At 38.7% G+C, this 15,233-nt stretch overlaps 1 protein-coding gene across 2 annotated transcripts in view; it reads left to right on the forward strand.

Moving 5' to 3' along the window:
* ANO3 (anoctamin 3) overlaps nucleotides 1–15,233 on the forward strand; it is a gene marked incomplete at both ends in the record, with an annotated part of 217,427 nt that overhangs the window by 131,542 nt on the left and 70,652 nt on the right. For both annotated transcript variants that reach the window (XM_080617104.1, XM_080617105.1), the window contains one exon: nucleotides 13,046–13,182. In XM_080617104.1, coding sequence (XP_080473230.1) covers nucleotides 13,046–13,182 — 137 coding nt within the window. The remainder of the gene's footprint in view (nucleotides 1–13,045; nucleotides 13,183–15,233) is intronic.

Here is a 15,233-nt window from a genome sequence, read left to right on the forward strand (position 1 = left end):
CCAGATCGCTCAACTGGTCCCTAACCCATTCCTCATCGACTAAGGCAAACTGCTCCGTTGACCTGTCTTCATCTGAGGTCACAGGGGTACAGGGCTCTTCAGGACTGCCTCCGGCAGAGTAGACAGAGACAAAGAAGGCATTCAATAACTCTGCCATCTCTGTATCTTCTGTCACCAGAGCACCCATCCCGTTCATCAGTGGGCCTACCTTGCCTCTGGTGTTAGTTTTATCAGCCACGTATTTGAAAAAGCTCTTTCTGCTGTCCTTGACCCCTCTCGCCAGATTTAATTCTAAGGAGGCCTTAGCCATCCTAGCTGCCTTCCTACATCCTCTAGCAGCAGCCTTTTATATTCCTCCCAAGTGGCCAGCCCCTCCTTCCATGACCTGTAAACTCTCTTCTTCCACTTGAGCATACCCAGCAGTTCCTTATTTAGCCACGCAGGTCTCCTGGCCCTCTTCCTTGACTTCCTATGTGTCGGGATGCTCTGATCTTGAGCTTGGAATAAGCAATTCTTGAATGTCAACCAACTATCTTGGGCCCCTTTACCTTCAAGCAGCCTTGCTCATGGGATTTCCCCTAGCAATTGCTTGAAAAGGGCAAAGTTTGCCCTGCTAAAGTCCAGGGTTGCAATTCTTCTTGGTATTGTACTGGTCCTACCACACAAGATCCTGAATTCCACCATCTCGTGGTCGCTGCAACCAAGGCAGCCCTCAACCTTTACTGCTTCAACCAGCCCCTCCTTGTTAGTGAGGATGAGATCCAGCAGCGCTCCTCTCCTGGTTGGCTCATCCACCATTTGCATGAGGAAGTTATCATCCATACACTGGAGGAACCTCCTGGACTGTGGCTGGGTTGCTGAGTAGTCCTTCCAGCAAACATCAGGGAAGTTAAAATCCCCCACGATGACCACGGCCTGTGACTGTGAGGCCGCTCTCAGCTGCCTGTAGAAGGCCTCGTCAACTTCCTCACCCTGATCTGGTGGCCTGTAACAGACACCCACAACAGTATCGCCCCTGCCAGCCTGCCCCTTAATTCTCACCCACAGACTCTCAACTCGCTCGTCCTTTGTCCCTGGACAGAACTCAGTACATTGCAGCTGCTCTCGCACATAAAGAGCAACCCCACCACCCCGCCTGGCTGGCCTGTCTTTCCTGAAAAGGACATAGCCCTCCATGAGTATATTCCAGTCATGTGAGATGTCCCACCACGTCTCTGTAATTGCCACCAGATCATAATCTCCTGACTTAACACAGGTTTCTAACTCCTCCTGCTTATTTCCCATGCTGCGTGCATTGATGTACAGGCATTTCAAGGAGGGAGCTGAGCTCACCGATTTCACCCTATGGTTATAGGAGGCCTCCCAGTCTTCATCAATCCTAGAGTGCTGCCCCACTGGGGCAAGCCCAGTTACAACCCCATCCCCCTTCGAATCTAGTTTAAAGCTCTCCAAATGAGCCCTGCTAATTCATGCCTCAGCATCCTTTTGCCTCCGTGAGGTAAACCTTTCCCACGTGCCATTATCCGGTCTGGAGCCTTATAAAACCAGCCGTTATCAAAGAATCCAAAGCCCTGCCTGCAGCACCAGTCTTGTAGCCAATTTTTTACGGACTGAATTTTCCCATTCAGTCCAACATTATCACTAGAAGATAACATTTTGGTTTTACTGTACTTTGTTTTTCTTCTGAAAGACATGCCCAGCAATTACTTTGATTGTGCCAGGTTTTAAATGACATAACTTTAACTTCAGTTACTAAACTTGTATCTTTCCTGGAGCTGCCAGTAATAGCTCATGGCTTTAGTTGTAGCTGGAAAGAGGAGGTGGGGCATGATTAGTTCCTAGTAGCCACATAGTAGCTATAGACAGTCATGTTAATAAAAAATTGTTTTCCTCTAGAACTTTTTTTAATATAAATTCTAGCAACATAAAAGAATTTGGCATACATTAAAGTTAACTAATGAGTTAGATAATATAGGAGCTGCTCCACTGGTATATGCACACTTCTGTGCGCACACACATGTATAAAGAAATATTAATTGTTATATTTTTAAAATAATGCTTTATTTCCCTTGAAGGCCATCATATGCATAAAGGGAGAGAACCTTATCTTTGAACGATCACAGAATTGACTGGCCATCTTTTGTAAAAGAAATCTGAATGTAAGCAATTTTGATGAAGGTTATTTGTTATTTGAAGGGTATATGAAGGTTAGTTGAAAAATCCTCTTTAGTAATCTCTGTTAAAATTATAGGAGATGGTTACAACATGCCTTTTTAGAGTTTTGAGTTTGCTTTAGAAATCAGGTGAATGATTTTAAAAGAATTTAGCTGGTTTTCATTGAAGTACTTGAGTTAAGATGAAGGGAATTTACATCATTTGCAGGAGAATTTGCTTTGCTTTATTTCAGTAACAACTCACATCTTCTAGGAAGAGTAACCTGTGCCAGTGCCTCACCATCCTCACAGGGAAAAACTTCTTCCTAATTAGTGCCTTTAAAAGTCCGGTTTATCACATACATGGTTGGAATTAGATGATCTTAAGGTCCATTCCAACCCTAACCATTCTATGATTCTGTGCCTGAGGCATTGAAATTTTTCAGGAGTTAAGCCATATTGGAAATCCATTTAGACCAGGAGAATGACTTGCGAATCTGATTGATAGTCTGCTTGTTAACTTAAAAATCCAATTTTCTCATTCTAAAACAAATAAGTATAGAAGTAGCTTTCTGCATGTGTAAGTAGCTTTCTGCAGACCCCACAATCAAAAATTAGAGGATCTGCCTAACTGTTAGGCTGAAATATTTAATTTCAACTAAGATGTAAAAAATGAGTAATGGCTAATATAACAATACAAATTGGCATTCAGGTTTTAGATACAAGTTTCTGATATTAAGTTATTTGACAAATAAACACTCACTAGCAAATAAATCAAAGCAATGAAATTATTCTTTTTTCAATTCTTTTTTTTTATTTTGTGAATTAGGTTAATTATGAGGGATTTATGCAGTAACTAATCCTCCGTAGCATAAAATGAAATCCTTCCTACATAGGAACTTCTTCATTAATGATGTAGTTCATAATTTTCCTATAGCCTTATAGTCTTCATGTGTTCTGATTCTAATTATTACAAAGCTTATGTATAAGCAACTCCCTTAATTACATGCCATGATGCAACATAGTGAACTGAGGAATTAAGACCTGAATCAAAATTAGCAATCCAACAAAGTATCAGCATGACTGCATGATAAAAACTTTCATCTTTTTATTACAGAAGACCTTGAAAGTGAATTTTGATTAAGTGATGTTATGATAAACCGAAATGGACAAGCATAACCTATGCAATACATACAATATTGACATGAAAGGAGGGGCTGAAAAATCACAGAGGATATGACTCCAGAAAGCCAGGTTCAGTTTCTGCTTCAACAGAAATGTGATGTTTCCATTGTGACTTTTAGAATCATTTGTTCAGAAGCTTGTGTTCCTTAGGCAATACCTGCAAAGGTAAGGGCTGTCACATCTATTCTGTGTTGTGAGATGATTGAAAAGCTGAATTAGGTCAGTTTTTCCTATACCCGATCTGTGAGGGAATTGTCCATCTTCCATATTAGAGCTTGTTCCTGCCTGGAGAGCTGGCAGCACGGCTGGAGAAGCTGTGATTTGTTATGAACATAGTGCTTGCCAAAATGTAGTAAGGATTAGTTGTGGATGATTTTCTGGCAAAGAACGGCCATGTGCCCAGATCAACAAGTGCCTACATGGAGTTCGACATGAACCAAGGAACAACAAAAGGTGAAGGAGGATGGGAGCGAGGCACTGGGAGTAAGAATCCCAGCAAGATAAGAAGGAGCTGGAATTTACTGAGTTTCTAAATTGAGGACTGTTGGAAAACTTTGAAGGTCAGGTTCTCACACCTGTGCTTAACCAATTATATGTTAGTTGTTAAGGGCCTTTAAGATATGTATCGAGTCACAATGTGCCAAGTTAGTGAAAACAACTTTAAGAAATAGTATGTAAAGAGTTAGTTTTCTATAATAAATGGCTTTGATCACATTGATCTCTGACTGAGTCCATTCCGCGACAAATGGCGCCCAACGTGGGGCAAAAATTAGAGGAAATCAAGGATGGGGCTCCACAGGAATTCCACATATTTTATTTGCATTAGATATTGCAAAGCACAAGCCCGAAGACCAGTCTCCATAAGGGGTCATGATAACCAAATAATTAGACTGTCTATGTTAATAGACAGAGGTGCTGATGTCACTATCATACCGTATTGTCAGTGGCCAAAGACATGGCCTCTAGAAACTGCTGATGCAGGAGTTGTTGGAATAGGAGGAATGCAATCGACTCAGAGTAGTACAGAATTGGTGGATGTCTCTCTATCGGATGGAAATCATACGCATATCAGACCATATGTTATGCACTCTCCAATTGCCTTGCTTGGACGAGACGCTCTCAGTCAAATGGGAATGAAATTGATTACAAAAAATTTTTAATGGCAGCCATTGAAGCATGGCCAACCTATAAGTTGCAATGGCTTACTGAGACACCTGTATGGGTTGACCAATGGCCGCTGACAAAAGAAAAGCTGTCGCATATTCATGAATTGGGTTTCTGAGCAGTTAAAAGCAGGCCATATTGTGCCGTCCACCAGTCCATGGAATACTCCTATATTTACCATTCCTAAGAAAAGTGGAAAATGGAGATTGTTACAGGACCTGCGGGCTATAAACGCAGTCATGAAAGACATTGGCACTTTGCAACCTGGCCTGCCTAGTCCCACCATGATACCAGAGGGGCTGGATTTAATGATAATCGACTTAAAGGATTGTTTTTTTCACAATTCCTTTATATCCGAGCGATTGCAAAAAGTTTACTTTCTCTGTCCCAGCAATTAATAAAAGAGAGCCAGCTAAGAGGTATGAATGGGTTGTTTTACCTCAGGGTACGAAGAATTCCCCTACTATTTGCCAACTTTATGTTGCCTGGGTGTTACAACCTATTTGTCAGAAGTTACCCGAATGTTTGATCTACCACTATATGGATGATATTTTAATTGCTGGAAAAGACTTTAAAAAGGACCATTTACTTGGCCTTCTACAATCCGAATTGGCAAAAGTAGGTTTAGTAATTGCACCTGAAAAGGTACAGCGTAATGCCCCATGGAGATACCTGGGGTGGATTATTTCCGGAACTGAAGTTAGACCTCAGAAGATTAAGATTACTACGGAGATAAGAACCTTGTCAGATGTGCAGAAATCGATAGATGACATTCAGTGGATCCGTTCCTTATGTGGAATTACTAATGAAGATTTGGCAGAACTAGTGCCTCTTTTGAAGAGCAAACCACAGACAGAGGAAAAGAGAACTCTGTCAAAAATCCAGCATGAGGCCCTAGCCCATATTATGGCTAAAATATCTACTTCTTATGCTTCCCAATGGAACCCAGATTTATCTATAACTTTGTTTGTTGTAAATAATGACTATCATCCATTTAGTCTGTTGGCGCAATGGAATCTGCAGAAAAAGGATCCCTTGTGTATATTAGAATGGATCTTCTTACCTTATCGGTTGCACAAAACTGTTACTACACGACTGGAAGTCTTTGCCCTTTTAATTAAGCGAGGTCGTGAACGTTGTCAAGAAATTCTAGGTAATGATCCATCACAAGTTTGTTTACCCCTCATCAAAATATGGTTGGACTGGGCGCAGCAGTCTAGCACTGTTTTCCAAACTGCCTTAGTAGATTTTGTTGGCCAAGTTAGCATACATTTCCCGCCACATAAATTGTTTACCGTGCTAAAAAACAACCAATATGAAGATGTTACTTTTTACTCCAACAGACCTGTTCCAGGTATAACTGTTTTTACAGATGCTAGCAGAAATAATCACGTAGCCGGATATGTTTGGAAAACAGAAGATGGTTGGAAGAAACAGAAAATACCTGGTCACTCTACAGATTTGTTACAAATGTTAGAACCAAGTGCTGTCGTTGTGGTTTTTCAGCGATGGCCTGATACTCCGCTTAACATTTTCTCTGATTCTTTGTATGTTGTAGAAATTGTTCAACGTCTAGAGAGGGCAATTTTACAGGAAGTTATTAACCGCAGGGTATGGACTTTGTTGAAAACTCTGTTACATCTTGTAAATAATTGTAACTGTAAATATTTCATTATGCATATTCGCAGTCATTCGGGCCTCCCAGGGAGCCTTAGTGATGGTAATGACAAAGCAGATAAATTAGTTGCTCCAGCTTGGGCAGGACCACCGGTAGATATTTTTCAACAAGCCCGAGCATCTCATGCCTTCTTTCACCAGTCAGCAAAAATGTTAGTTCGCCAGTTTGGCTTGTCCCTGACAGATGCCCGAGGCATTGTACAGTCTTGTCCTGATTGTCAGGGCCAGGCAATAGGCATAGGCCTTGGAGTCAATCCTCGAGGTCTCCAACCTCTCCAACTTTGGCAGATGGATGTAACCCATGTATCATCTTTTGGAAAATTGAAGTATGTCCATGTTACTATCGACACCTTTTCTCACTCTGGGCTACCCCTCTGCCTGGCGAAACCGCACGCCACGTAATCACGCATTTGCATGGCTGTTTCGCAGTTATGGGAGTACCTTTACAGCTCTAAAACAGATAATGCACCTAGCTACACTTCTTCAACGCTGTCTAAATTTTTAAATAATTGGGGCATTGCTCATATCACTAGTATTCCTCATTCTCTTACAAGTCAGGCTGTTATTGAACATACGCATCAGGCCTTGAAACAATTGTCAGTAAAACAAAAAACGGGGGAAGAAGGGCTTACCCCGGCAGCAAGAATACAGAAAGCTGTGTATGTTATGAACTTTTTGCGATTGGTAGGAGACTCTAGTGACCCTCCTGCTGTAATACATGGTCAAGCGTTATGGTCAGGTTATGTGAATAAGACTCGGGGTATTATTATTAAGTCCAGTATAAGGATCTGGAAACTGGTACCTGGAAGGGTCCTGTGGAAGTAAAACTAACTGGTAGAGGATATATGTGTGTAATCACAGACTCTGGTCTGCATTGGGTACCGGCTCGATGGGTGAAACCTTGGAAGGAGCCAGCGTTGCCAAAAGAAGCCGGAACACCCTCATTGCCAGTGAATGAATAGGCTGGATGCCGAGGCGCGAGCCAGGTTTCACACCTAGAATTTTTGAAGGACAGTTTGAGCTGCAGAGACGGGTATTGAAGCAGAAGAAGCAGATACGCGTTATTCAATTTGAATGTTCAAAGCCCTTACTGGTGCCATACAAATGGCAGATTCCTCCTGAGCATTGGGAGGGGACTAAGCGAAGGTGTGCTAAGCGATTTGCTTAGAAGCACAAAGATAGACATAGTCATGAGTGTAAATAGAACCTTCTTTCTTTCAATATTCATGTTTATGTTACAGATAGCTATACTACTTTTAAGGCTAATGCTTATGTAGATCTGTTAGAAAAGGTAGTTAATTATACGCAAGTGAAAAACTGTTGGGTGTGTGGAAATGTAGAGCAATTTAATGTACCATTATTAGGAGTCCCTTTAAGTAAATGGGTAAGTCTTAACCCTTATAGCCTTTTGAACACGTTATATGGGTACCGTGGCGGACTGTGGACTTGGGACCCCCTATACAACTCATTTGATAGTCTCTCTGTGATCCACATGTACTAGAAAATGGCAAATATAAGTATATCCATGTTTCTATCAACCCTTGGAGACTTTTATGGATATTGCTGACCACTTCTTCTGATGTAGGCTGGCCACCTGCGTTGGAATGAGTGTGCATTTTGGTCAGTGTAAAAGCCCAAGGCTCATGCGATGTGGGGGAGGCAGAGCTTCTGCGGGGACGTCTGCTAAAGTTGAGCCTTCCACCTTACACTGCAGTGATGCTTCTTGGAGCTGGTTTCTTGATTGTCTTCACGGGGTCCTTACGCCACGTTCTGCATGAGGGACCGTGTAGTGGGAGTAATGATTGTCTGGGTTTTGTGTTTCAAATATTGTAATTGTATGGAGTTTGATTGTGGGATTCCATGCGTGTGTGTGTGTGTGTGTGTTGAAGGCAGACAATGTTCTGTGTATTTTATTGCCATGTATTTTTCAATGTATTCAATGCATGGTTATGAATGCTACAAAGCACGTTTGGCTTGTGTAAAAAGAAAAAGGGGGAGATGTGGATGATTTTCTGGCAAAGAACTGCCATGTGCCCAGATCAGCAAGTGCCTACATGGAGTCTGACATGAACCAAGGAACAACAAAAGGTGAAGGAGGATGGGAGCGAGGCACTGGGAGTAAGAATCCCAGCAAGATAAGAAGGAGCTGGAATTTACTGAGTTTCTAAATTGAGGACTGTTGGAAAACTTTGAAGGTCAGGTTCTCACACCTGTGCTTAACCAATTATATGTTAGTTGTTAAGGGCCTTTAAGATATGTATCGAGTCACAATGTGCCAAGTTAGTGAAAACAACTTTAAGAAATAGTATGTAAAGAGTTAGTTTTCTATAATAAATGGCTTTGTCTGATCATTGATCTCCGACTGAGTCCATTCCGTGACAATTAGTCTTTGGAGTTAATATTGAGGTTCAAAATGTCAAAGTGTTTTAGGCATTTAATCTGCCTGTTGTGATTCTGTACACCCTCTTAACTCCTCCAAACAGCCATAATACCTGACTCGCCTTTTTAAAAGATTAGAAATACTCTGTGTAATTGTTATCACTGTCTGAAAGGTCATGAGAGATGTACATTAAGAAAACCCTGTGCTTGTCTGTTATGATAGTTTTTTGATATCTAATCACACATACATAGGTAACTGAAACACCGTTCATGTTATGCATATACTATAGTATTTCAGGTACACAGCAGAATAAAATAAGATGTAAATCCATCACAATGCCACTTATCCAGGTGTCCAGTGATATCCTTCTCCAGGTTATTTGTTGTTTCTAGAACTAAAATTAGGACAAAAGGAGATTAATTTATTGACCAATAATCTCTTGAAAGCTTTTCAAGGCCCATCTGCAAATGTGTAAAGTCTTAAAGAGATGAGTCAGTAGTCATCATATCACTGTTTGTGAAACAGGAACTATTTAGGAATAATCTTAATTTTCCCTAAGTATGTCACATTGCAGTTGAGGAATACTTGCTTTTCTGTGCTAGTTATCTGAAATATATTGGTGGATTGCATGTTACGGGTGCTTTTTTTCCTCTAACTCTTATAAATAAAATGCACTCTTGGCCCTTTAGGCAAGTATGATGGAAAGAATGGTAGGGAAGCATTTAAGACCCAAAAATGAAAATGCAAAGTGTGGACCTAGAAATCAGTATTTAAACAAAGTGCTTCTGCATAGTGAGGTCAAAGACTCCCAGAGCTGAAAGTTGCTACTACATTTTATCCTACAAGTGCCCTTAGAGCTAATCTTAATGTCATGTATCAAGCATAGCAAAATTGTGTGTCACCAAGTGTAGATAGGTTTTTGTGATGTATGAAGGCTAAAGTCACTCATCATGTCTCCATATTACAAGATAGCAAAACAAAGCAACTACTAGGATGGAGAGATCTGTTATCTGTTTGATTAATGCTTGAGTCTTTTTAAAATTGCTTTATACTTGAGTGTGGATCCAAGGTGAGGGTATGCATTACTTAGTTACATGTTCAGCTGTGCTCACAATTATATATATATATATGGGTGAATCTGCGTTAAGTATGTACCTAGTTAAAGAGGAAGTCCTTGACTTACTGAATAGTGGAGTTTGCATTGTCTTTGTTGAAATATGATTCAGTGTCTGCCTCTGGAATTAGAAGCTGTAGTCCTTTTCTCTGATTTAATATCCTCATCTTTATTTAAAATTCAGCCTTTAATGATTTTTTTTTAAATAAAAGTTTTTATGTGACAACACTTCAAAAAGCTCTCAACTGCCACAAGTTTTAATTAACATAACTTAATAACTCAAATACATCAGCAAAATGGCAGTTAAAATGCAAAGCCAAATAATGGAGATTGTGGAGGAAATGATGGCAGAAAATAGTGTAACTTTATAGACAAATATATTAAAATGTTGCACAAGTTTAGAAACTGCAGTTACTGAAGAAAGACTTAAGGAGTTAAATCACTGTCTTGTGGTAAGCTTTGGTGATACTAGGAACAATCAGCTCAAGTTAATTTAGGTTCTGTAAGTTTATCTTTAATAGTATGTAATTTTGGCTTGATGGGTGGGAAAATTAAGGAAGAGAGACTTTCTTTTTTAATAAAAGTGGTGGATACGTTATTACAGGAAAAGCACCCCATCGTAGAAAAATACAAATCCATAGTCAATGCTATTGGTGGCAAAGCTTCATTTCTGCTTTTTTCTAAACCCAACTTGTTTCATTCTCTGTTCTTTAAAAATTTTAAAACTAATCAAAAGAAATTTGAAAAAAGTTCAACTTAAGAAACAAAATGAGCACTCTAAAACACACACACTTTGCAATTGTTCTTTCTAACCTCTTCTGGTATAGAGATATGTTGTAATCCATTGAATTTTTACCTTGAGCATAATTATTTATGTTACAGATTTTCTAAAATATATGCTACGGAAGAGGTAAATGGCACTAGTCTTTTCAAAGTATCTACAAAGTACACTTTAGGTGTCCTGTTAACGTTAATGTCTCAAACTACATGAATGTTAAGAAAAATGCATTTTTTGAAGATAATTCTAAAATACGGATGAGGTGCTATGTCTCTCAGACAGGTATAACAAATGTGTATTCAAGTGCTGTGTTTAAAATGCTATGTTTTAATCTTCATTCCTTCATTCCTCCCTTTTTTACTTTGTGGGACATTGCTTTAGGTGCATGGAATAAGTCATCAGCTGCTCAGAGATATAGTAAGAAGTATTGTTCAATTTTATATAAGAAATGCACCTTTTTAATTCTAAATGTATTTTTGCTTTTTTTTTTTTGTTGCTAAAACCCTTTCGTGCTGCATTTCAGACAGAGAAAGCAGGTATCTTGGTGGAAGGTGGTAATTTTTTTTTTTTAATGGAAAACATACGCTACACTTCAAAGCTGTGTCCTTGAAAACATAAAAAAAGCTTAGCAGGTAAAAATATGTTGACTGTTAAGGGAAGGCTTGTTTCATGGCTTTAAAAAGTTGAAAAAACATCAGGTATTTTTGCAAAGCTTTTTTTTTTTTTTTTTGGAGTATTAGGTGTACTCATAATGTCTAATCCGCTAAAACTTTCCTCATAAAAATAGACTTTTGAATACAAGTAGAGTCTTTTGTCTTGAATGTCCTATTTCAGTTCAGTTTTTGTAGTCCTGTCTCTTCATTTTACTGACTTCTTTTGCAGGCTCTTGATCTTTACTAAAGGTGAGAACTCATCACATCTGGCCATGAGTAAAATCTTGCTTAAGTATCCTGCTTTCTACTTTGTATACCTCCTGCTTGAAACCTACTTCACAGTCTTCTTACTGCATTCATTTTTGTGGACCAGAGAGTAACCTGTATACTAAGATTAAAACATTGCTTAAAATAAAATCCCTGAGTTTGGTGCTCTGACGATTAAAACAGGCTATTTCATATATTAAGAGATCCCTCCACAGATGTACTGAGGTTAATACCAAAATCACAAATTACCAGGGCCTCATTTTGTGTAATCATTATGCAAGTAGCTCAATTTTGGAAAGAACAGCCCTTGGTAAATGTTCCTGTGTAATGTTCCATCTCAGAAATTAAGTTTAGGCTATGTGAGGTAATTGTTGTTTGGGGTTTCTTTTCTGTAGTACTTACTGTGTAGAATTTAACTGAACAGTTTATTGAAAAATACTTTGTTGTTGCAGATGAGCTTTTATGAATATAAAATTTGGGAAGCTCAAGATTGTGATTCCCACAGCAACCATGACTTGTTTCTTGGCATCTATTTAGTATTTAGAATAATTGGGCTAAATGCTGTTCCCAGTCCCCCTGACTTTTCCCATGTTGATGTGAAAGCTGAGATGGGAACTTAACTCAGTATTTGTGGATAGCTTTTTTTGTCTGAATATCTATTTTCAACTTGTCCAAGATGTATTTGTATGGGAATAATTATTCCATCTTTTTCATCCTTAAAATATTTTTTCAAGACTAACCATTTTCCGACATTCATTATAACTTACATGGTCCAACGCTGCACAGACATTACCCCTCATTTTACCCCTGCTGGGGATGTATGGTAAGTATTGTCATGATTTTTTGATGGAGAATGTGCAAGGAAATTATGTGTCTGGAAAATGTCTCCCTTCTGAAAGAGGCTGTAGAGTGACTCAGAGACTTGAGTCCTTCTAACTTGCCTGCAGTGATGATTCAGGTGGAAATTCAGTCTGTGAGAGTGGATCTTTGTAAGCTTTGAGGACAGTCCTCAGTCATCTGCAGCTGTCTTTGGATACTCAAGTTTTAATAGAAACTTTTGTTGAGCAATTAAGAATCCAATGTAAACACTTTCTTCATGGTGTTAACTGTCTTCAACCACTGATAGGGACACCTCTTAAAATGTGTTCTCGAGTGGTCACTGCAATACTTTAATATGCAAATTTTCAAATACTGTATCCAAGTATGAGCAGCATGAGTGTAGACCCATCAGGCATTTTGATTGCTTGTTTAAATTTAAAGCATGAGAGGTTACTCAGGTCTGCAAGATGCACCTTCCTATTTGATAACATATTCTGAGTCTGGACAAGTGTAAGTCAAGCACAAAAACATTTGAATATCTGCTTTATATTTGTTGGGGTTGGGTTGTTTGGGGTTTTTTTAGGTACTGTGAAGAATGTTGTGGGCTTTTTCAATTTGAATGGTAATAGAAATGTTTCTATAGGCCTTCTACTAAAAAGAGAAGTCACTTCTAGCTTAAGACAGAGATGATGACATTTCAAGTAAAAAACTTTTGCAAGAAGGGATAGATAGAGTGAAAGTTATTAAAAAGTGGATAACTAAAATCAAAATTCAACTCTGGCTCTAACAATACTGTTAGTTTCTCTCTTCTGTAACCTAAAATGAGTCCACTGTTTTCTTCTGGTTTTCCTTCAGGCATAGGAAAGGAAAAAGACACGTACACAGATGATTCAGAACATGGGAATTATGATGCTCGTACAGATCAGTCATTGCTTCTTCAAAACAAGCTTACCAGGCAGAAAACAGAACCTCGGACCAAATCGTCTTTAAAGGTAACAGACACAAACCTTTATTAATTCGTATCAATTATCAGAAAGTGCTTAAATATTTTTAAGATTCAATTTTCAAGGGATTAGGAAAATTGCATCTTAAATGGGCATCTCAAAATTATATAAAATCTATAGTTCTAATGATTTCTATCAACTAAACTAAAGCTAAAAGGCAGTGGACTTTTTTCAAAAAATTTGTATTGCACAGAATTTAAGACCTAGGTTTCCCAGCATGGTGTGAAATTCATGTCAGCTGGGAGGCCTCAAGACATTAGGAGAGTTTAGAAGAACTATGTTCATGTAGTGAATAATCTAAAGGGTAGGATTCTCCATGTAACCAAAATCCAAATGATATCTTTCACAGTGAATGAAAGATAAAAATTCACTTGTGTACAGGAGAATGTAAGAGTATTTTCAGGACCCTCAACTAAAGCACTGGAAAAGCCATCTTCCCTGGTAAAACTGACATGTTATCTTGCTTAGTAGTTACCTAATCACAGTATTCATCACAGTGCATTTCCTACAGCAGTTTGTCCACTATAATGCCAAAGAATTAGGATGGATTTTCATTTCAAAACATGTATTTTTTGTTATTGCTCTGCTCTGGGAGACCCTTAATTGTCCTTTCCATTAAGCATAATTGCTTGTAAATGTGTGGCGAATGGCCTAACCTCAGGAAATCCTGATTATTTTAATTCTTCACGCACTGGAAGTAGCCCAATTTTTACTAGTGATTCTCTGATGTTTGTTATATAAAGATATGAATAATCCCACACTACAAATCCAGAAATTCTTAAATTGCTTTAAGATTCTGTACTTTACATACAATATATTCTTCCGTGGGCCATTATACAGCTCTGTCATCTGTTATGCCTCTTGCAGTTTGTGACTTGAGCATTGAATGCACTTTTCACGAGAGTCGCGTAACTGTTGTAAAGCTTGTTCTTGTCATACTGATCGCTATTCCTACAGGAATTCACAGATGAATTGATGTGATCTCCCAGACTCCATTTCATGGGGTGGTTTTAGAAAAACTTTTTTATAATATCTATCTAATAACTTTTAGGTAGGTTTATAGGTAATTATTTTTACGGATCGGAAATCTGGGACATGAAAATATACCTTCAGTAGTGACAGAAAAGGGTTATAGTATCATAGAATGGTTTGGATTGGAAGAAACCTTAAAAGATCATCTAGTTCTAACTGCCTGCCATGGGCAGGGATACTTAACCTAAATCATTGCACAATAAGAGTTTTTGTGGTCACAGATCTATCTTTCTTTTTTGTCTTTTTCTGCAAGGTTAGCTGAATAAAGACAAAAATAAGAATGGATGTTGTTATTTGATTTTGTTGATTAATTAGACAAAGCCTTTTATGTTACATGTGGCCTAAATGACAGAAAAAACGATGCAGAATCTGCAGTGTTTAGACTGTTACAGAGCATTAAATATTTTTAATAACAGGGAAGGCCTCTACAGAGGAAATCTAGTAACAGATAATTTCTGTATAGTGACAGGCATTTCCTTGTGCTAAAGCAAAGTATTTTTCATAGTTTTGTATAAAATATAAAATGACCACTACCTGTGTTGACCACTACCTGTGTTTTCTCCAAACCTTGCATTCAGGACTGATGCAAAGTTCATAAGCAGCAACTAAGCTAACTGTCTTTCAAAGTTTAAAGAGGAGTCTTGTATTTGTATTAAGTTTAAACATAAATGTGCTTTTTATGGTTCAATCTTCTGCCCTGACATACTGAACAGAGTACTTCAGAGTTTAAAACCAGTCTCCTGAAGTCATGTCTAGCTTTTAGCATTGACAACTCCTTGTGCAACCCCAGCCTCTTCACTGGTGTGGTGGTGGGAGAGGCAGAGAGGGCCTTGGCTCCGTGTAAGCACTGCTCAGCAGGAATGAAAACATCCCTGAATTATTAACACTGTTTTCAGCAGAAATTCAAACCATAGCCCCATACCAGCTGCTATGAAGAAAATTAACTCTACCTGAGCCAACACCAGCACTCAAGACAACAAAGCAGATTTCTTCTCCTATTTACTGTT

Source organism: Psittacula echo, assembly GCF_963264785.1.
Source record: "Psittacula echo genome assembly, chromosome: 5".
NCBI classification, from domain to species: domain Eukaryota; kingdom Metazoa; phylum Chordata; class Aves; order Psittaciformes; family Psittacidae; genus Psittacula; species Psittacula echo.